Here is a 22098-nt window from a genome sequence, read left to right on the forward strand (position 1 = left end):
CGGGGTGGGGGCTGGTGAAGAGAGGGCCCCCCCTCGCGCAACCGGCGGCCTCGGGCTGGCGGGCGCGCATGCGCAGAGCAGCCCCGCGGCCCCTTTATAAGCGGCCGGGGCCGCGCTGGGGCCAGCGGAGCGCAGGGCGCGGGGCTGCACCCCGCGCGGAGCCAGCCGGGCCCCTCGTCCTTTGTGCCCGGGCGGCCGCCCCGGGGATGCGGCCGAGCTAGGAGCCAGGTGGGGCGCCCGGCGTGGGGAGGGCTCCCCGAGATGGAGACCGAGCCCGGAATGGGGGCGGGGGCCTGGGATCAGCGCGAAGCCCCCAGAATGGGGAGGGGGGAGCCCCAGGCTGGGGAGGGGGCGCCAACTGGGAGGGGGGCTTGGGAATCTCCGGGGAACACGGATTCGGGGAGGGGCTGTCCGGCGACGGCGCAGACGACCCCGCGTTGGGGAGCGATTCGAATTGGGGTGGTGTCTCGGGATTGGGGAGGGGGCCCCGGGAACGAGGGCTGGGGGAGGGGCGCCTGAGTTTGGAGAGAAGAGGCGGACACCCCGATGCTGGGTGGGGGGCTCCGGAAGAGCGTCTGAGCCCAGACACCCCAAGATTTTAAGTGGGGATTCCCAATTTGCAAATGAATGGAGGATCCCAGGCAGGGCTGCAGCGAGGAGGGGCCCCCAAATCAAGCTGAGGGCAATGGAAGGGGTCTGCGCTGAGGCATGAGTGGGAGACCCCTCGGCAAGGGGAAGGGCACCCCGCGATCTCCAAGCCCTTTGGGGTGCTCTGCTGTGGCCGGGGGGAGGCTCTAGGGGCTCCCCCATCCTGAGGATTCCCCATTGATCCCTCGGATATGCACTTGGGGTGTTGTCCCCTCCCTCAGGGAGCACACTGGGTCCTCCAGGCGAATACTGGGGGGAAGACCCTGGACACCCCAGTTCTGGATCCCCAGGGCCCATATGTGACCCCCAGCCTCAAGAGGGGGCCACCCCCAGCGCCTCCTCATCCACTCAGACCCTTGACTCACCCCTCAGTTCCCTCTGTCCATACGTCTGGGGGGCAGGTGCTGGCTCGGATTGGGGAGCGGGGAGATGGGACCCTAGGCCAGCCTGAGCAGGGGGACCCCAGCTGTCCGGGCCACCCAGGGCTTTGTTTCTCTCAGTAGCATCAATGGGAGCCGCCAGGACGTGGGGGGTGGGGACGCAGCTGCGGGGGGCTGGGGGACCCTGGAATCCCGGCAGCCCCACTGTGCCGTCTGGCTGGGGGGAGGGGCGGCTGCCAGGGCAGGGGGTGTCCGGGGTCCTCTGTGAGCAGGATGTGACTGCGGTGGATCGTGTCTTTGTCAGGAAACTTGTGCTGGGGGCCCACGTCACCAGGTAGAAAGGTGATTTGTGTGCGCCGGTCACCAAGGCCACACGTGCCCTGCTTGGATGGTGCCCGGGGGCAGGCATCCTGGTGTGTGAGTGTGAGTGTGGGCTTCACCTGACGGGGTTACTTGGTGGGCCTGTTCGTGTCTGTCTTTGTGCAGAAGACGAGCCGGCTGCCCTGGAAGCCCCCGTGTCGTCGTGCTCTCTTTGTTAACATCCGCTTGAATGGGTGGGTGTGTGGCTCCCGGGGTCTGCGCCTGGGGTGTGTGGCGGTGCCTGTGTCCCTGTGTTTGCAGCCAGCTTCCCTCCATGTGGCTGGCAGTGTGTGGACGCTGGGTGCGGGGTGTGGGATGTGGTCTGTGTGTGGACTTGGGGAGCTGATGGGGAGGGGGGGATTTGCAGGGCAGGGGGTTGGGGTTCCCCAAGGGGCAGCCTCGGATGGGTCCTTAAGCTGACTTCCTTTCTCTTCCAAGGAGTCCCACATTCAAACTCGTGCACACGCACGGGCACACACTTGGACTCACCCCTGTCCCTGAGACACACGGGGACCTGCACATCTGGGGGGGTCACACTGGGTCCCCAGACACAGCACCCCAGGCACACACCCAGTCACAGGCACCCCCAAACCTGCAGGGGCAGACTCACCCAGCTGGGGCACAGGGAGGCAGGAGGTGGGTGCAAGGGAAAAAGACACGCGTGCACACGCGCGCGCGCACACACACACACATACACACACACATCATCCCAGGCTGCCCCTCCCCCAGCGCCCCGCAGGCCCCTGCTTGCATATGCATGTGGCTCATGCATTATTGATGAGGGAACGGGCCCCAGACAGCTGTGCAAACGCTCACCTCTGGCCGCCCTGGGGAGGAGGTATTTTGAGCTAAGGAGGGAGCAAGTCGGGAGGTGGAGGTAACGGGGTGAGCCGGGGAGGGTGGGGGGCTGGGAACCCGGAATTCTGGGTCCGTGCCCGTGTCTGGTCAGCTGGGTGTGTGTGAGCTCACGGGACCCCGTGGGAGAGTAGTGCCAGGACGCCGTGAGCTCATTTCTTTCTCGTGACAACCCATGAAGCTCGTGCTGGGCATGATCCCCCTTTGTGCAGATGGGGAAACTGAGGTAGAGAGCAACGAAGCGCCGTGTCCAAGGCCGCCCAGTGTGGCAGAGGCAGGTTTGAATCCAGGTCATCTAAGGGCACAGTCTGACTCTTAGTCATACGGGTGCGTGTGTGCGTGTGTGTGTGTGTGTGTGTGTGTGTGTGTGTGTGAATTCTCTGACGTCACTGCTTCTAGGGCTCCCTGGGGCAGGTGCAGCCACTGCAGGGGCACCCACTCCCTCAGGGTCCCCAAGGACAGAATTGAGGACAGCTTGGGATGGAGGTGGAGGTGGGGATGGGGCGCACCAGCCCGAGAACTGGCCTCTGCTACAGCCCTGCTGTGCTGCTTCAGGCAAACCGCTGACCCTCTCTGGGCGCTGGGGCATCGCGAAAGCAGGTGGAGGGCTGAGACCAAGGGGCAGCTCCTCGGCGGGGCCGGCGGACAGTTCAGCACCACGGACAGGTCTCTGCTGGCCTCCCAGCCCGGGGCCTCTGGGAGCTGGGAAGGGGTGCTGGGTGTTGGGGGGCTGTCCCCTCATAGCGCCCCATTCCGAGGCCCCATACCCACACCCCTTAGGGTTATTCTTTTATTGAGGAGGGGCAACAAGGGCTGAGCTGGTGCACGTTCTCCTTTCCCGTCTGCCCCTACCTCCTGAGCCCGAGGTGGGGAGCGGGGGGCGGTCCGGGGGGCGAGAGAATCCCACCTCCCCGGCATTGCCAGTCCCCAGCAGAATGTGAGCTTTGCGAGGGCCCTGGAAGGAGGCGCGCTCACAGTAGGCTCTTAATAATTGTCCAGTCCGTGCCCGCGGGCCGCAGCTGGCTGCTTTAGTGGGAGCCGTGAAGGCACCATTGCCAGGCAGCGAGAAGTCAGGGGGCGAGTGGGGTGGGCTGGGGCGAGGCCCCCTCTTCCGGCTGGTTCTTGGCAGCTCCTCAGAACTCCCAGGAACCAAGAATAGAATCATGGCGACAAGCAAACCCGGGAAGCAAAGCTGGGAATCGTGTCAGTCAGCAAACCCAGATGGAAGGCTGGCACTGGGGCCAGCCGGGGGTCAGGGCCTGGGACCCCAGCAGGCTGCAGCCCCTTGGGAGCCCCCCGTCTGATGGGAGAGGCAGACCTGAGGACGGGATCCCTATCTAGGTCGCCTTAAGGTCAATCATAATGAAAATTGTAATGGCGGCTGGATTTGCTTGCCTGTGCTGGGCTGTTTTAAGCATTTTTAGATGTACTGAGTCGTCCGTTCCTTCCAGCCACTTCATGTCCCTTCTGACCCATGAGGCACAGAAAGGTTAAGCTGTTTGCCCAGGGTCACACAGCAAGGGAGAAGCAGAGAGAACCCCCCGGGTCTGAGTCCCTCGAGGCTTTGCCCCAAGAGCCTTCACTGCTTGATTCTGAAGTCAGCCCACCCTGGGGCTTGCCCTGTGACCCTGGATGACACGCCGGCCACCCTGAGCTCTGGGTTCCGGCTCTGCAGAACTAGCGGGCTTGGTTCTGCCATGTCGAGTGGCTAACTCCTCCCTTCCATCCACCCCTGGGTCTCTCTTTCCAGGTCCAGGATGGGGTTCCTGTCCCTCCACACCGCCAGCCTCCTGATGTTCCAGACGCTTCTGCTGGTGGCTGGGGAGCAGGGTGAGTCGGCTTGTGCAGAAGGGAAGGGGCCGAGGCCTGGGGGAGTGATGCGCCAGGGAGGCTTTTTAACTCCGGAGCCTTCTCCTGCCGGTCCCTTGGCTTGGTCTGGAGAATAAAGCGAGAATAGATGAAAAAGGTCTTTGAACAGTCCAAAGCGAATGAGACACCTGAGGTGTTATTTTTAGTCACTGCCAACGGAGTCTGGAGGTTCCCGCTTCTCACAGTTCTGCTGGAGGAGCTGGAGAGAGGGGGCGAGGGAGAGAGGGGGCGAGATGGGAACAGTGCAGAGATGTATTAGCGCTGTCTGCTACGGGCGAGCAGGAGAAGTCGGGGTCCGTGTGCCTCTCCAGGATCTGCTCAGGTGGGGATCAAAAGCCCAAACTTCGGAGAGCCCTTACTGATTTGCTGTGTGGCCTTTGGCAAGTTCCACTGCCTCTCTGGGCATCAGTTTCCTGGACCCACCAAAAAAGAATGGAGATTAAAAAAGCTGGCAGCTGGAAAAGAGTCCACAAACACCACTGCTTAACTTTTGGGGAACCCAGTGCTCCAGGAGGGAAAGTTAGTGGCCTGGGACTCACATGTCTGTCCCCATTTAAAAAAAGAGGCCCGTGGGTCTGGGTTTTGAGCAGAGGCAAAGCTGTTAACTGATCTGACCCCAGTTCTCCGTTTCCACTTGGGGACAGTGCTGTCACTGCTTGGTGATGATGCACGGGCCAGTTGTGCTCGTTGGCCTCGGTCTCCTCATCTGTAAAATGGGAGAAATAGTAACCGCTTCTGTCCTTGGCCCTGAGACTCTCTGCCTCCCCCCATCCCACCCCAGGCGCCCAGGACGACGCCGAGAAGGGGCTGCACTTGCAAAAGATGGGGTCCGGGCCAGTGCGGGCAGCTCTGGCCGAGCTGGTGGCCCTGCCCTGTGTCTTCACCCTGCGCCCGCGGCTGGGTGACACCCAGGATGCCCCGCGGATCAAGTGGACCAAGGTGCGGACGGCGTCCGGCCAGCGCCAGGACTCACCCGTGCTCGTGGCGAAGGACAAGGTGGTGAGGGTGGCCAAGGGCTGGCAGGGACGCGTGTCACTGCCCGCCTACCCCCGGCGCCGGGCCAACGCCACGCTGCTGCTGGGGCCACTGAGGGCCAGCGATGCCGGACTGTTCCGCTGCCAGGTGGTGAGCGCAATCGAGGACGAGCAGGACCTGGTGCCCCTGGAGGTCACCGGTGAGTCGGGGATGGGGGTGGGAGGGAAGGGACTGAGCCGGAGACCCACCCACAAGGGTTGCTTAATGGCCATGTCCCAGATGACCGTCCCCTCTCCATGCTCGAGTTCTGAGAAGTGGCAAAGAAACATCTTGAACCTGTTTCTCCTTTATGAGCCGAGATCAAGCACGGATTTCATAACCTTATTTTAAGCCCCTCTTAAGGCTACCTGATTTTATGGAAAGCAAAGGATATTGGCTTTTGAAACAAGGATATAAAATGTCCCTTTAAAATAAATGTAATTAAGTTTCTAGAAGGTGAGGTTATTTCCAAAAAGTAAGTGGATTAAAAATATATATTAAGTAAATAGCAGTCTTCCTAATACCTGTTTAACCAATTCCTTATATGAAATTCTCTTTTGAAATATCTGTTTTCCTAACTGATCAAGGTGGACAAAGCCAAAAAGGAATGAAACGATTAAAGCCAAGTCCTAGAATGGCATCCGCCTCACACGTAATAGATGCACAATAAATATTTGCTGAATGACTCGGTGGATGGATTTTTGTGTGGAAACAGTTGGTGGACTCCTGACAAGAAACCGATTTCCCTGACTCTGTTGTGGGGTTGTCCACAGGACTCTAAATGCCCTGCCCCATGGCTTGGGTAGCTGTAAGGGGGTCTTAAAACAAGGTTATGAAATCTGTGCTTGAGCTCGGCTCCAGCCATGAACTGGGGGATCCACCACTCACCTCCTCTCAAAGGCCTCACTTCTCAAAAACAATAAACTCCAATACACAACAAAATAAAACAACAAAACAAAACAAGACAAAAAAACAGATTAGTGGTAAAGGAAGGGAATCCCACCTCCGAGTTCGTTTAATTCATTCATTCAACAAGACACATCTTGAGTGCGTACCACATCCCAACCCGCTTGCTCCCTGCCCTGTGGGAACTCTCAGTCTAAGATGGGGCAGAATTTTAATTCCTTTGTTTTGCTCACATGTTTCTTTCATCCCCAAATTTAGAAATTGAATCACAGTGAGCCCATTATCAATGGTTGACCTTGGGCTTACATGTCACCTCCTCCAGGAAGCCCTCCGTGACTCCATCTTCAGGATGGGCAAAGAACTGCATACGGCCTCCCCCTGCAGCCTGTGCTTAATTCCTAAAAGGCAGAATCTTCTCAGCATTCCCCACACCTCTTGTCACCTCCAGGGTGTAACCCTGGCCTTGAGGCATCAGCTTATCCTGGATTTGAATTCTGGCAATGCCCTGTGCTGGTTGTGTGACCCTGGATACATGTCTTGCAGTCCCTCTGAGACTTAGTTTCCCCCCCTGGAAAATGGGGGTCATAAGATTTCGACGAGACAATGTTTACGCATGCTTTGCACCAAGTAGCTGTATGACCATTTGTAGCCTGCTAGAGTCTTTATTGTTGGTTTCCTTGTCTGTAAAATGGGGGCACGGGGGTCTCACTCCCACTGATGGATGTGGTGCCCGGCCCGCAGCAGGCCTATTATTTTCAGACTGGTGGGGTGACATTTTGCATTTTGCATGGGAGATGTGTTACCCAAGATGCCAGCCCGAGCGCCTCCCACCCCCATGGGTGCTCCCCTGCAGGTGTCGTGTTCCACTACCGGGCCGCCCGGGACCGCTACGCGCTGACCTTTGCCGAGGCCCAGGAGGCCTGTCGCCGCAGCTCGGCCACCATCGCGGCGCCCCGGCACCTGCAGGCCGCCTTCGAGGACGGCTTTGACAACTGCGACGCCGGCTGGCTCTCCGACCGCACCGTGAGGTGGGCAGGAGGGGAGCTGGGGGAAGCGGAGGCTCGCCCCTGGGGGAACGAGGGTCCTTGGGGGCCCCAGGAGCACGCATGCGACAGGGGTCCCTTCTCGTCTTGTCAGGTACCCTATCACCCAGTCCCGTCCTGGTTGCTATGGCGACCGGAGCAGCCTGCCAGGGGTGCGCAGTTACGGACAGCGGGACCCGCGAGAACTCTACGATGTCTACTGCTTTGCGCGCGACCTGGGGGGTAGGTCCAGGGCTGGCAGGGCTGCCCACCCCATCGCAAGCCCCTCTTACCACCCCTCCCTCACCCCTCCCCGAGGCCCCGCCCAGCTCCCCCGAGGCTCCTCCCCTCTTAGCCTGCAGCCACGGCCTCCCCTCCCGAGCCCCTTCCCCTCGCTGAAGCCCCACTTGCCCCTGCTGGGTCACCTCGTTTGTAAAAAGTGGTTGACGCCCCCTCCTCTGAGCACCCCCCCCCCCCCGTCTGCGACTGTGTGCACCCCGGCCGCCCTGACCCCCCACCCCTCCCGCAGGCGAGGTCTTCTACGTGGGCCCCGCCCGCCGCCTGACTCTGGCCGGGGCGCGGGCCCAGTGTCGCCGCCAGGGCGCCGTGCTGGCGTCGGTGGGGCAGCTGCACCTGGCCTGGAACGAGGGCCTGGACCAGTGCGACCCGGGCTGGCTGGCGGACGGCAGCGTGCGCTACCCGATCCAAACACCGCGCCGGCGCTGCGGGGGTCCGGCCCCGGGCGTGCGCACCGTCTACCGCTTTGCCAACCGCACCGGCTTCCCCGCGCCCGGCGCGCGTTTCGACGCCTACTGCTTCCGAGGTGTGCGCGGACCCCGCCCCGACGGCCACGCCCCAAGCGAGGCCACGCCCCTCAGTGAGGCCACGCCCCGAAAGCCATGAACCTTCCGCGAGGCCCCGCCTGATGGCCCCGCCCCTACGGCGATGCCACCCCAACGGCCTCGCTCCACAAGGCCACGCCCCACCATGGCCACATCCCACAGGCCCGCCCCGACCGCTACCTCACACCCGACGATCACGCCCACGAGTCCAGGCCCCACCCATGCCACGCCCCTCCAGGGCCCGCGCCTCAGTGAGGCCACGCCCCAACGGCCACGCCACACCCGACGATCACGCCCACAAGGCCACACCCATCATGGTCACGTCACACAAGGCCCGCCCCTCAACGAGGCCCCGCCCTAATAGGCACGCCCCACGAGGCCACGCCCCCAGGGCCTGCACCTCCGCAATTCCCCACCCAGATGACCACACCTCTCCATGAGGTCACCCCCCATCCCAGCCAAATCTCTTGAGGGCCTGCCCTTCTGCAAGATCACACCCGACCATCACGTCCCGTGAGGCCCCGCCCCTCGACCTGGCCCCGCCTCCACCACGTTTACATCCAGCTGCCCCTCCGCCACGTCCCCGTCCCACAAGGGTGCCGTGCCCTGGGGCGACACCCCACCAGATGGCAGTCCCTAGGACCAGCTTCTGTAGGCCACACCCCACGGGAGTGCTACTTTATTAGCCACGCCCACTCACCACGCCCCTCAGGGAAAGCCACGCCCCAAGGAGTACATCCTTTTCTGTCGGGCCCCTAGAGCCCAGCATATCTGTGCCTGCACAGGCCACGCCCCCAACGGGATGTCTCTTCTCATAGCCACGCCCCTCCGTGACAGACTGTGGCCAGAGGCCACGCCCACACCATGCCCCTCTGGGAAAACCACTCCCCAAAAGCCATCCCCTGGATGGGGGCTTCCTGAGTGGCCACGCCCCTGAGGGCATGCAGCATGCTGGAATATGGGTAGACGTCAGGCAGAACTTTCCAACCAGATCCCAGGCTTAACACCTCTTTTGCTTTCTTCCACAGCTCATCACCCCACACCACAACACGGAGACCCTGAGACCCCCACCTCTGGAGATGAGGGGGAGATTCTGTCGGCAGAAGGACCACTGGCCAGAGAATCAGAACCCGGCCCCCCAGAGGAGGAGCCCATCACCCCTGACTTCCAGGAGCCTCTGGTGTCCAGTGGGGGGAACGAGCCCCTGATCTTGGCAGAGAAGCAGGCGCCCCAAGGGACCCCCAGCCCTGCCCCCGGGGTCCCCACGCTGGCCTCACCCCCAGCTCTGGAGGCTGAGGGGTTGTGGCTGACCACGGCGGCCCCGAGCCCCAGCAGCCTGGCAGTGGGCTCTGCAGCCAATGTGCCCACTGAGGCCGCCCCAGCACCCAGGAGGCGGGGGCGCTTCAAAGGGTTGAATGGACGCCACTTCCAGCAGCAGGAGCCTGGGCAGGGGCTGGAGGGGGGCCTCGAGGCCAGCACCTCGCCCCCCACCCTGGGGGCTGCCGGGAACCACGTGGAGGCTGTCCCGGCCCCCCAAGCCACGGAGGCCTCTGTGGGCAGCCGGAGCCCAAACCCCTGGGCCGTCCTGACCAACGAGGTGGACGGACATGAAGCCCGTGAGTCAGCGTGTGGGGGGCGGCAGGACCTGGCTGGGGGGCTGGGGGTGGGATGACACTGCCACACTTGGGGTGCCCTGATGGGGGAGGGAGGCTCCCATTTCCAGCGGGGTCCCCCAGCCTGGCCAGGCCATCTGGGAGGAGAAGGTGTGGTGAGATAATTATTATTATTGTCGTTGATATTGTTTCAGATTCCCCTGGTGGCAGGAAACCCCCAGAGATCTGGCTGTGGCCCCCGACCCTGGACCCGGCCAGCATCTCAGGCCCCGGCAGGGACCCCCCTGGACTGGAGCTCAGGGAAGCTGAGGACCCCGGCACGAGGCCAGTGGCATCTGACCGTCCCCGTCACCCCACGGAGGCCACCAGCCTGGAGACCAGCTCGGCCACCCAGGAGGGTTCCCCAACAGCCACGTCCTCAAACCTCCCTGTCGTGGCCATGCTGCGTGCCCCCAAAGCGTGGCTTCCCACCCAGCCTGCACCCCTCCCCACGGGGGGCGGTGGGGTCGAAGGACACGGCGAGGTCAAAGCCAGTTCCCAGGAACCCAGTGACCCAGACACGTTTCCCCTGACCCCCTCCTCGGGCCCATCGGGAGCAGGAGGAGAGGCCACGGACACGCAAGCCGGAGTCGGCCCTGACCCCACCAGGGCAGATGCTGGAGAAAGCGGGGGGCCCAGTCCGGCTCCATCCAGCAAAGCCGAGCTCCCCGGATCCAGAGCACAGACTTTAGTGGCCGCAAACATGGTAGCCAAGCTCACCCCCTCCCAGACTGCCACTGAGCCCGCGGGGGTCCAAGACCCCTTGAGTTCTGGGTCTGGCGTCCTCCATACAGCAGGGAGCCCCACGTCTGGCCTGGAGGCCACCGCAGATGGGGTGGAGAGCACGTGCCCCCCACTGGACACTGCAGGGTCGGAACCCCCTTCTCCAGCCGCCCCCTCGGGGGGGCCTGGAGTCACCCCATTTGACAGAGCAGAAAACCCGAGTTTGGAGGCTGGGGAAGTCATGGCCGGTCCCCTGGGAGCCACACCTGACCCTGGAGACGCTGGTGGAATTTGGGGTCCTGGATCCCACGTACCTGAGGGAGCCAGAAGCCCCACTTTGAGCCCCGAGGCAGCTGCGGAGACAAGCATGGGCGTGTCCCTCACAGCCCTGAGGCAGGAGGACCACATTGGGGTCCTGGCCACATCCCCACTGGCCTCCCTGAGTCCCCAGCCGCACCCAGAGCCGGAGGCCGAGGTGGCCCGGGGGACGCTGGCAGCATCGGCCCCTCCGCAAGGGAGCAGCTCCCCGGGGGAACCGGCTTCTCCTGCCTGGACACCATCTGGGGGTGAGACGGCCTCAGTTTTCTTGGGGGAGCCCACAGCCTCGTGGGACCCCCCTGGCACCCTGCTGCCCGGCTCCCTGGGGCCCAGGGAGTTTGATCTGGTGGACGTGGCCGGGGCCCCAGGTGTGGAGAGCTTCTGGGAGGAGGCGGCCAGCGGAGAGGAGCTGGCCCTGCTGGGGTTCCCTGCAAACAGGAGCAAAGAAGACGGTGAGTTTCCAACTGGGGCGATGATGGGGCGTTGGGTAAAGTTTGAATTTTAGGGTGGGTTCAGCCGGCAAACCATGTCTCTGCCCACTTGCAGCCCGGCCAGGGACAGCTTCCTGGACAAGGGGGCTTTGGAGCTGGAATTGCAATGCATGGGGGGGCTGTAGGCAGCAGGTGGTGGATCAGGGGTGCCAGGTGGGGTGGGGCGTCAGCGTTTTGCGTGTTGCCCCATTCTATGGATGAGCAAACTGACACCAATGCCAGGCCAGTCAGGGGCTGAACCTCCCTCGCTGCCCAAGCCGGCAAGCGCCATGGCCACCATGTCTGGAAGATTCCAGAAAAAGCTGCCCCCTGAGCGGAGCTGGTCCCATAGCACTTTCTCCGAGCCGTAAAGCTTTCATCTGCTCTCTGCTGCCTTTTGACTTGCTCCTGTTTTTGGAAAGCAAAGTATGGCAGCGAGCGAAAGAGCAGGGGTGAGGGGTTTTGTCACCGTCCCTGTCACCTACCTCTGGGCTGTGTCAGGGGGGCTGGATCCTCTTGTCTTTGATGTCCAGGAAAGAAGTGGGCCCCAGGGTGCGGCAGAGTGTGGCAGGAGTGTCTGTTTGTTTGGGGGTGCATTGCTTAAACACTTACGGAATCCATTCAGTCCATCCTTATGACGTCCCCGTGGGATTGATTCGGGTATCATCCTGGTTGAAGAGGCAGGGAAACTGAGGCACAGGGAGGTGATGTGATTAGCACTGGTGTCTGGCTCGGAGGGGGTCAGGCTGGGATTTGACCCCCAGTGTCTGAGGCCAGGCCTGTGTCCCACCAATGGACAGCCTGACCCTGATTTCACTGGAGTGAAAAATAAATGAGGTGCCGGGGAGGGGGTGACACCCAGCAAGGAACAGGGAAGGGGCCATCCCTCAGGGCGGCCAGAGAGGGGGACGAGAAGCCGGTGGAAGAGAGCGATCGAGATTGTTCCGGGAGCCCCTGGGGTCCGGGCAGGAGGTCTGGGACTGGGACGGATTCTTGGGGTGGGGGAGGCAGGCAGCACTGGGGTGACAGTGCCCACCCACCCGCGGCTCGCAGTAGAAATGCTAATGAAGCCAAAAATACACTCTGCACCCGCTAGTGGCTGAGTCACGCGCGCCCGTGGGCAGGTGCCAGCAGCTTTGGGCACCTGGTGTGGCTCATGTGGGCCCGGCCGGGCAGCCCCAGGTGGGCACACGTGCGTGCCAGGGCCCACACCAGCGACAGACACCCCCGACGGTGGGTGTGGGGCCCAGCAGCCCAGGGACGGGCTCGGCCACCCACGGGGGACAGAGACCATTGAGCACCTGCTGTGTCCCAGGCCCTATGTACTCCCCAAAGCCCCGACCTCTGGCAGCTGATGTTCCAGAGCTTTCTGCAGCTCTCTGAATGTGGCCAGCGTCACTGAGAAACTGCATTTCTAATTTTGTTTCATTTTAGTGAATTTAACTTTAAATAGCCTGCATGTGGCCAGCAGATACAAGAAACAGCAATCCTAAAAAATGAGGAAATTATCTCCCATGTTAGAAAGTAAATAAGAGCCAGAGAGAAGAGTGAAGCCAGACGGAGGCAGAAGGAATGTTGGGGGGTTGCAGTATCTGATGGGGGGTTCGGGAAAGGCTCTCTAAGGAGGTAAAGTTTGAGCGAAGCCTGAAGGAGCTGAGGGAGTTGCCATGGGGAGCTGGGGTAGAGCGTTCCCAGCCCGTGCAAAGGCCCTGAGACAGGACTGCTCCTGGCGTGTTGGAGGAACCACGAGGAGGCCTGTGTGACTGGAGCAGAGGGACCGAGGGATGGTGAAGGGGAGGGGAGAGCGGGCAGGGGACGGGAGCCGGCTGCGCAGAGCCCCGTGGGCTGCTGTGAGGGCTGAGCTTTTCCTGGGAGGGCGATGGGGAGCCATAGAGGGTTCTAGGCAGAGGAGGGTCGTGGTCTGACTCAGGTTTGCCTGTAGAGGGTGAAAGCAGAGTCTGGGAGATAAGGAAGGAGGTGACTGCTTATTTCCCTCTCAATTTCCTGTGAAGCCCCAGGCCAGGGCAAAAGAGGAATGGATTCTCGGGAACAGGGGCTGGAGAACGGCCTTACCGTGGGCTCCCGGGGAACAGCCCCGGCTCTTGCACTGTCCCTCTGTGTGGCCTGGAGCCAGGGCTTGTCCTTCCCTGGGCCTCAGTTTCAGTGTTTGTCCAGCAGAAGAGGAGGGCGTCAAGACTGGGAGGAGGGCAATTTCTAGGAAGGGGACATTGAGGCAGAAGATGGGATCAAGCCAGGGAGGGCACTTAAACTAGGAAGCCCTGGTTGCTGGACCCCCATTCCAGCTCAGTCTGAGGAAGGATTTTGCCACAAGCAGGGCAGCCTACAGGTGCTTCTGGGCAGTTTCTGGAAGGAGTGAGCTCCCCATCACAGGGGGCATGCAAGAGGAAGTTGGTGACTGCTTGCTAAGGAAGTTATAGAGGCGACTCCCATAAGATGGGCTTTGGGGGCCCAAGGTCTGGGTTCTGGGCAGACAAATGAGCCAGTGGCCCAGCCCCACCCCACCCTGCCCGTCTCTCCTGCAGCCCCTTCCGAGCCCTGTGAGAACAACCCTTGCCTGCACGGGGGCACCTGCAAGGCCAATGACACCGTGTACAGCTGTAGCTGCGACCAAGGCTTTGCCGGGGAGAACTGTGAGATCGGTGAGTGCCCCAAACTCAGGATTTGAAGCTGGATTTATTTGACTCCAGAGCCCTAGCAGGCAATGCCTGCCGGGACTCAGGGGATCACAAAGTGAGGGCCTCAGAGGCCCCCTCTCTCCTCTTCAAATCCAGCTAAATCAGTCCCAAGTAGCACCAGAACCAAACCATCTGCCACAGCTGAGCTCTCATCCCAGGGGCAGAGGCTCCACTGTGCTGCCTCCCATTGCCACCAGGCAAGGGAGGGGAGGGGAGAGAAAGGGATGATGTGGCTCTGTCTCCTCCTGCCCACGGCTGAGTGAGGAGGGGTATCGGCACTACCACTGGACGCCTTGGATGCCAGCCTCAAAGTCCAGCACAGGAACTACTCATACTTATGTAATTATAACAATAAATATAAGCAATACAATTTCTTGAGCTCCTTGCCTTGACTCTCCACTCATGCCCACACTACTAATTATAGAATTAAAACAATAAATATAAGTGATATAATTTATTGAGCTCCTTGCTTTGACTCTCCACTCACATCCACACTAATTATAGAACTAAAACAATAAATATAAATGATACAATTTCTTGAGCTCCTTGCATTGACTCTGCTCATTCATGAGGAGGCTCTGTTATTACCACCACTTTGCAAAAAGAAGAAACCATCTCAGAGAGGGGAAGTTGCTTGCTTGTATTAGATGTGCCTCAAGTACTGTCTACACAGGGATTGGTAGACAAGGAATTCAAATAGGCTATCAAGCTCTAGCTGTAAACAGCTTTGTGGCTCTAGGCAAGTCCCTGCAAATGCTCCAGAATGCAGTTTCTGTGTGTCTAAAATACCCACCAAAGATCTTCCAGCTTCAGTGTTCTGCAAGCCAAGTGCAAGAGTATAATCTTGACCCTTATGGATTCAGGTGGAACATTCTGCAGTGCTAACCTCCTGGCCCTTGGCTGGCCCAGTGGCATCTGTTCTCGTTAATGCTAATTCGTGTTAATTGTGTGAGGCTCCACCCCCTTGGCCTACAGGGTCATCGGGCCATCTGTGCAGATCGCTGCCTGCTGCACTGGGTCCCAGGCGGGACAGATGGCAGGGTCAGGGATGTGGGCCGTGGAGCCAAGGGGACGCTGACCCCTGACCGGCCTCTCTCCGCTCCCCACCAGACATTGACGACTGCGTCTGCAGCCCCTGCGAGAATGGAGGCACCTGTGTCGACGAGGTCAATGGCTTCGTCTGCATTTGCCTCCCCAGCTACGGGGGCAGCCTCTGCGAGAAAGGTTAGTTTCTGCCACACCAGAAATGGTACCTGGATGTGGTGGGTGCCTGGCCAGAGGCCCCATCTCCCACCCCAGGTCTACACCTCTGATTCCCTGGCCATGAGTGTCACCTGGGGGCAATTTAAGGCCCTCCCAGGACAATTTTCTGAGCTCCCAGGTGCTTGCATGCCTTCTGGGTCCACACGGAGGGTGCAGCATGAATTTCAGGGAACATCCCCACTGGGACAGAGGGGAGGGAAGGTAGTGATTCTGCTGATGAGTATTTTTCAGCAGCAAGAAAAGATGTTAGCATGGAGAGAGGGCAAGCCTCAGGAGGGGCAGGCTCAGTGAGAGGGGAGAGGGGAGAGCTAGCCCCTCAGTGACCTCTGATGGGTGCCCGTCCTGGTGGGATGGGTGGGCTCCCAGCTGGCAGGCCTAGGACTGAGCCCCCCTCCCCACATGCTCCCATCCCACCTCCCAGATACGGAGGGCTGTGACCGCGGCTGGCACAAGTTCCAGGGCCACTGCTACCGCTATTCCGCCCACCGGCGGGCGTGGGAGGACGCCGAGAGGGACTGTCGCCGTCGAGCCGGCCATCTGACCAGCGTCCACTCACCCGAGGAGCACAGCTTCATCAACAGTAGGGAACCCCAGCCCGAGGAAGCCACTCGAACGAGCCATGTTTGTGAATGCAAGCCACAACCACTTAACAAATTCACACTTCTGTCACTCACGTCTTAATTCACATGTTCGCTCCATTCATTCATTCGTCCGTTCATTCACCAAATATCGACCGAGCGCCTGCTGTGTGCTGGGCACAGCTCCAGGCACCGAAACCCAGCAGTGAGTGAGAAAGACATTGCCTTGGCCTGGGGAAGTGATGTTCCAGTGAAGGAGATAGACAAAAAAGTGAATGTCTAATTAAATAAATCTACACTGTCATTTTAGCTGGTCCCAAGTGAGCTGATGGCAAATGAAACAGGGCTAGGGGATGGGGGGTGGGGCAGACAGGAGGCATCTGTGAAGTGTGGGATGAAAGGAGGAACGAGCTTTGCAGAAGCCCTGAGAGAAGAAAGATGCTGCATCCACCCAGTTGGCATTTATTGATTTATTCATGAGACCTGCTGTTTGTTCATCTCTCTGCTTAATTCATGTTTCCCCCCATTCTGTCCCCCAGTTATTCTCCCATTTGTTCAGTCCCTGCTCCACTTGTTTCTTTTCCTTTGACTTCATCAAACACTCGCTCGTTGGTCCTTTGGCTTCACCGAGGGCATCCACCTCTGCTCGCCCCCCTCCCCTGGGCAGTGCCGGCCCTGCTCGGTCTCGCGGCCCCCTTACACCCTCAGTCCTGCCAAAGATGTTTTGCCTTTGTTTATTCCTTCCTCTGGTTGTTTGAAGCCACAAACTGTGGCAAGGCAGGGGCCTAATTCCAACCCTTTCTGCAACCCCCCCCCCACCCCCGGGTAAGGGGGCAACCGGAGTCCCCGCCTGCTGGGGGTGGGGGTGGACCCGGGCTCCAGTCCATGCTCCGGCTGGGAGGGGCTCTGTGCTTTCCAAGCCACGCTCAGGCTAGGGGAGGGGCTCTGTGTCCTAGGCCACGCCCAGGTGAGGAGGGCTCTGGGTCCTCCAGGCCACGCCCATGTTGGGGAGGGGCTCTGGGTCCTCCTGCCCCGCCCCTCCTGAGGCTGGGGCTGGAGCTGGGGTGTCCAAGCCTCACGGCCGCCCACCCCACAGGCTTCGGGCATGAAAACACGTGGATCGGCCTGAACGACAGGATCGTGGAGCGAGATTTCCAGTGGACAGACAACACGGGGCTGGTGAGTGGCAGGGGCCGCAGGCCAGGGGTCCGCCTGGTACCCTCCTGGGCAGGGCCACAGCAGGTGGCCGTCCACGGATCCCCAGTGGCTCCCAGATGCTGGAATGGACAAAGGGGATTCAGGGTGGTGCCCAAATCCTGCTGCTCCTGACTTCCCAACACCCCGCCCCCTTGCTACCTGCACAGTCCCTGCCCTCCCCAGGTGGCCGCAGGACTTTTCAAATGCTCACGTCCCTCCGGACTCTCCTCTGCTTCAAGCCCTCCCTGGCTCCCGATGTTCCCGAGATTAGTTTCCATCTTCTCACCTTGAACAAACCATCTGCCCGCCCCCTCTGCCCACACCCCACTCCATTGCGCACCCCCAGCCCCACTGACCTCCACTCGGCTCCTCACATGGGCCAGTCTCAGTTCCGCCACTGGGCCATTTGCACACTCTGTTCCCTGCCTGGACCCTTGCTTTCCTTGATTCCTCAGCTCACCTGTCACCTCCTCAGGGAAGCCCTCCTGGACTTCCAGGCTGAGTTCACCTTTTGTTCATGCTATTTAACGAACAGTAACCCTCGTGGAAAATGGGCCTCTGGGGGTGAGATGGGAGTCAGGAAGCCCAGGGAGTGTCCCTCTGCAGTCCCCTGGCCAGAGATGAGGAGGCCTGGGCTTTGGGAGTGACCAGCTTTAGGGCCTGTGGGGTGCTGCCCATTGTAGAGATGGGAACACGGAGTCCCTGCATGTTTGAGCAGGGACTGGCTAGGGGGGTCCCCCGGTGGGCAGGGCCGGGAGGTGGGTCTCCTCAGCATCCTCTCCCCGCCCTCTGCTCTCCATTCCTGCAGCAATATGAGAACTGGAGGGAGAACCAGCCGGACAATTTCTTCGCGGGTGGTGAGGATTGTGTGGTGATGGTGGCACATGAGAGTGGGCGGTGGAATGACGTGCCCTGCAACTACAACCTCCCCTACATCTGCAAGAAAAGCACGGGTATTCCACTCCTCGCCCGCCGGCCCTTACTACCTGTTGCCTGTGCTCACCTGTCCATCCTTTTATTTAAGTTTATAAATGTGGAAGTCGGCCCAGCTGTGATCAAGAGTGCCCATGTGCTCCCACCTTCGCCAAGTCTGTGCCTTCTCAGACTTATCTTTGCTCACTTCATCATAAAAAAAATCGTATCTTGTTATTTTAGTTTACATGTCTTTCATGATATGCAACCATTTATATATTGATAAGCCATTTATGTTTGTTAATTTTTCTGTGACCAACCAGTTCATCTTCCTTGTCTAGTTTTTTTTTTAACCAGTGCGTTAGTCTTATTGATTTCTAAGAGCTCTTTACATATTAAGGAAATTGTTTGTAGGCATGCACATGTTCATGTTTCCCTTGTACTTTTGTCCTTTCTTGCTTCCATTTCCTTGCCAACCTTCATGTCCTTTCTTCTTTTCCTTTGTTCAGACAATTTATTTTACCTTCCATCTCCTCCATTTCTATCATGGCTTGTGCTTGGTTTAAGAATGAGGGGGTGGGATGTGTCTGGGAGGAAGGAGACCTGGTTTCTGACCCTAAGGAGCTTTGGTTTGGGTGGAGGAGACAGAGCCAGACACAGTCACTTAGGAGGTCAGGGATGGGCAAAAGGGGAGGAACTGGCTGGGGGATATATCATTTCCAGCAAGACAGTAAACCAGTTCAGCCGCAGACTTGACCACTTTCCCAACTGGCGTTCCCTCCGTCCCCAGTGCTGTGTGGCCCCCCTCCGGCAGTGGAGAACGCCTCGCTCATCGGTGCCCGCAAGGCCAAGTACAATGTCCATGCCACTGTACGCTACCAGTGCAATGAAGGATTTGCCCAGCACCACGTGTCCACCATCCACTGCCGGGGCAACGGCAAGTGGGAGAGACCTCAAATTGTCTGCACCAAACGTAAGTGGCTGCCCCCAGAGACTCCGACAGAGGTTTCCAGATAGTTGTAGTCTCTAATTAAATCATCGTATTACTACACATGTTGATCTGGCTTAACTTCTGCCTGATAATACAGCCTTGCAGATAAGTGAGAACTTACCAGCCCGCCTGGTGTTTCTTCCGTTTCCGCGCCCCCAGGAGGCCCGCGGCCTCAGGCCAACCCTCTCTCACCACGTGGCGCCCTCCCCTGTCCTCCCTCCCTCCCTTCCCTGCAGCCAGACGGTCCCATCGCATGCGCCGACATCACCATCACCACCAGCACCACCACCAGCATCACCACCACAAATCACGCAAGGAGCGCCGAAAACACAAGAAACACCCAGCGGAGGACTGGGAGAAGCAAGAAGGGAATTTCTGCTGAGAAAAAGAACGCGGCAAAAGAAAGCACAACTCCCCCTCCCACAAGTCCTCTGGAGCCTCCACCTGGGGAGACAGAGCCCAGAGCCAGTCGAGATGGTCCCGAAATTCCTGTGCCCCGAGCCACACGCCCCCTTCCCCCCACATACTCCTTTTGTAAAAAGCTCCCCTCTCCTCTTTCGTGCACACACGAGGTCCTCTTGGCAGTTGTTGCTGTGTGTCTGAAAAGTCAATTCTAGTCGGGCTGAACTCTGGGCGGATCTCCCAGGTGAGGGCAGCACAATCAGCAAATATCATTGTTTGCACTGGTTTGGTCTTTTGTTTGCAAGGCTGATTGCCGGTTGTTGACACAGCCTTTCAGGAGGCACCTGGAGAGTATGTTTGAATCCACACTGAGGAATTGCTTTTCACACCAGAGATTCAGGCTCAGTAAACCGTCGGGCGTCCCTGAATGCGGGCTGGAGCCTTTATTTGAGGTCATTAGCTGTGGGAGAAAAGGATGGAACAAAACTTGATGAAGGCTCTCTCTTTGGTCTTGGGTCTTGGTGGGTAAACGTGGGAAGGAGCTCCCGTGTCCTGGATTTTAGGAATGCTTTTAGAAGCCTCCCTCCAAGCCCTTCGAGTTAGGGGTTGGAATACAAGGATAGGATCCGAGGGAAAGTGTATTGCAGACCCTCCCAAGCCTAGTCCGGCACTGAGATTTGGCGGTTTCGCTTCTGAGGATATTTGGGGCCTGCTGAGCCCTGATTCTTCCCCCTCCACGTCTCAGGGAGACAAACAACCTCCTCCGCAGACCAAGGAGGTGCCAAATTTTCTAGCCCAGTCCCCGTCTCTGCCTCGAGTAGTTAACACACCTGCCCGGGGGCGTATTGCCGAGAGGTGCACAGGGTTAAAACTGAAATACACGCGCACACACATGCATTTTTCTCCCCAAGTTTTAATTTTTTGAGTGGGAAAAGACTCGCCTCGCCTTTCTCCCCCAAGTCTGCAAACTGTCAAAGGCCTCCTCCAGCCCCCTGCTCTCTTGCAGGAGCTTTGTTTCGTGCTTTCTCCACTCTTGCCAACTTCCAGTGTGGGTGAAGTCTGTGCATCAGTGTTAAAAACCACAGCGGAGAGTGGCCCTTGCAGAAAAAGCAGATGCAGGGTCCGCCTAAGGGTTAGGTAGAGAGATATATGTGTGGTGGAACCTATATCCCCCTTCAGAAATGATACTCATAGCTGACAGGCGTGGAGTGGGTGCAGGTTCAAGCCTTCACACTCTACCTCCTTGCGTCGTCTTGGCATTCCAGCGACTTCAAGCCGTTATTTTCCCGTTATACCCACAAGGGAGAGCCGAGGTGCAGACAGGGGAAGGCCCTGGCGTGACTGGTCCACAGCCAGGAGGGACATCGAGATTCAGACCCGTCTCTTTCTGGCTCCAAATATACTTCTTTCACCGGGGAAGGGCTTGAAATGTAAGCTCAGTTTCTCTCGTGCACGAGCAGATCTGGGACATGATCGAGAAGTGCAAGCAAACCCTTCCTTCGCTGTGTCTTCAGTCCTCCCTGTAGGATGCACTCCGCTGTTCTACCTCATGGTGATCGGCGAGACCCCAGGGATATAGGTTTTGTCTTCTTGCTTTGATGACTCTTCTTGGTTTTTAAAGATATGATAGTAATAATCATATAACAATAACATCTATGCTCACACATGTCACAAAATAATTTTCCTGTGTTTGTGGGGGAAGGGGTGTCCTGGGGTGCAGGTTTTTTGGGGAGAGCTGGGTTTATGCTCCCTGCCAGTAGCCCCCTGGGCCCCTCGCCCTGCCCCCACCCCAGCTCCGTGCCGGGAGGGAGGGGGCTCTGGTCTTTTCTAAAGTGGGTGGTTTGTGTTTTTGGTCTTTCCCTTTGGGATACGTGTGTGCGTGTGTGTACCATGTGTGTGGCACGCGTGGGCGTGCGTGTGCACGGAGCAGTGTCGGGTGCTGCTGACTTTGCTGTGAGTGGCAGTGCTCTCTGGGTCTCTGGTTTCTGACACTCGGTCGTTCATGTATTTCTTGGACATTTTAATAAAATTTTTTAACAGTTCAACCTGCCTGTCAACTCCAGACCCTTAATTCATTCCTTCCCTCAATGGATATTTGCTGAGTGGTTGTTAAGAGCCAGGGGCTCTGCCGGGTGCTGGTGGTAGAGTGGAGAAGAGGACAGAGGTGGGATGTGGTCAGGGAAGACTTCTCGGAGGAGGAGGAGGGCAGGAGGAGTGGAATCACCCAGACGAGGAGCAGAGGAAAGGAGGTATTTCAGAAAGAGGGAGGGCAGAGGCAAAGGCCGCCTTTCAGAAAGGAGCATGTTTCATTTCAGAAACAGCAAGTTCAGAGTGGCTGGAGAGGAGCGAGCAAGAGTGGAGGGGACTGAGGCAGACAGGCTGGTGAGGGATTAGTTGATTTGGCCGTGGCAAGGAAGGTGGGCTTTTTTCTAAAAGCAACAGTGGTGAAAAACATAAGCAAAGTCAAAAGGTGGGCGTCAAGCTTGGAAACAATTTTTCAAATCAGAGATCAAGGATTTGTTGACTTAATATGTAAAGAGCTCCTACAAATCAATAGGAAAAAGACATATAATCTGATAGTCAAATGGGCAAAGGATAAGAACCAAAAATTCACAGAAAGGAAATATAGATGACTCGAAATATAGATAATTCACATTTTGTAAGAATGCCAAAATGCACAAGGAAGTGAACATAACTTAAGGGAGTAAACAAATAGGTTTAACAAGAAATGGCCTTGCATAGACCAATGTGCCCGAATTGGGAATAATATATGATTTATCCAACACCCTGCACCTAGTTCAAAGCAGGGGGTATGATGGAGATGTTCAGCTTCACATATAATAAGGGAATTGCAAGTGTCAACCATATTGAGATACTATTTTTCACCTATCAGATTGGCAAAGGTAAAAAACTGATGACACACTGTGCTCATGAGGACATGGGGAATGTGGGGAGAAGGGCGAGTTATTGACCCCACATTTACCGGTGGGATATAAGTTG

General features: G+C 58.5%; 1 protein-coding gene across 3 annotated transcripts; it reads left to right on the plus strand.

Annotated features, from left to right (window-relative positions):
- The first annotated feature begins 91 nt into the window (after positions 1 to 91).
- On the plus strand, positions 92 to 21143 carry NCAN (neurocan). 3 transcript variants are annotated; one of them, XM_037817967.1, is made up of 15 exons: positions 92 to 228; positions 3994 to 4073; positions 4894 to 5286; positions 6886 to 7060; positions 7170 to 7297; positions 7584 to 7877; positions 8925 to 9512; positions 9704 to 11041; positions 13603 to 13719; positions 14866 to 14979; positions 15440 to 15598; positions 16693 to 16775; positions 17602 to 17746; positions 18496 to 18678; positions 18937 to 21143. In XM_037817967.1, exons 2-15 carry the CDS (start codon positions 4001 to 4003, stop codon positions 19311 to 19313), a joined length of 4167 nt encoding a protein of 1388 aa, XP_037673895.1. In that variant the 5' UTR covers positions 92 to 228; positions 3994 to 4000; the 3' UTR covers positions 19314 to 21143. The 3 variants fall into 3 exon arrangements, with proteins under 3 accessions (XP_037673895.1, XP_037673897.1, XP_037673896.1); XM_037817969.1 differs by having other exon boundaries at positions 18933 to 19213; XM_037817968.1 differs by lacking the exon at positions 92 to 228 and adding an exon at positions 2807 to 2909.
- Positions 21144 to 22098: the final 955 nt, after the last annotated feature.

This window comes from Choloepus didactylus, chromosome 25 (genome assembly GCF_015220235.1).
Source record: "Choloepus didactylus isolate mChoDid1 chromosome 25, mChoDid1.pri, whole genome shotgun sequence".
In the NCBI taxonomy this organism is placed as follows: Eukaryota; Metazoa; Chordata; class Mammalia; order Pilosa; family Megalonychidae; genus Choloepus; species Choloepus didactylus.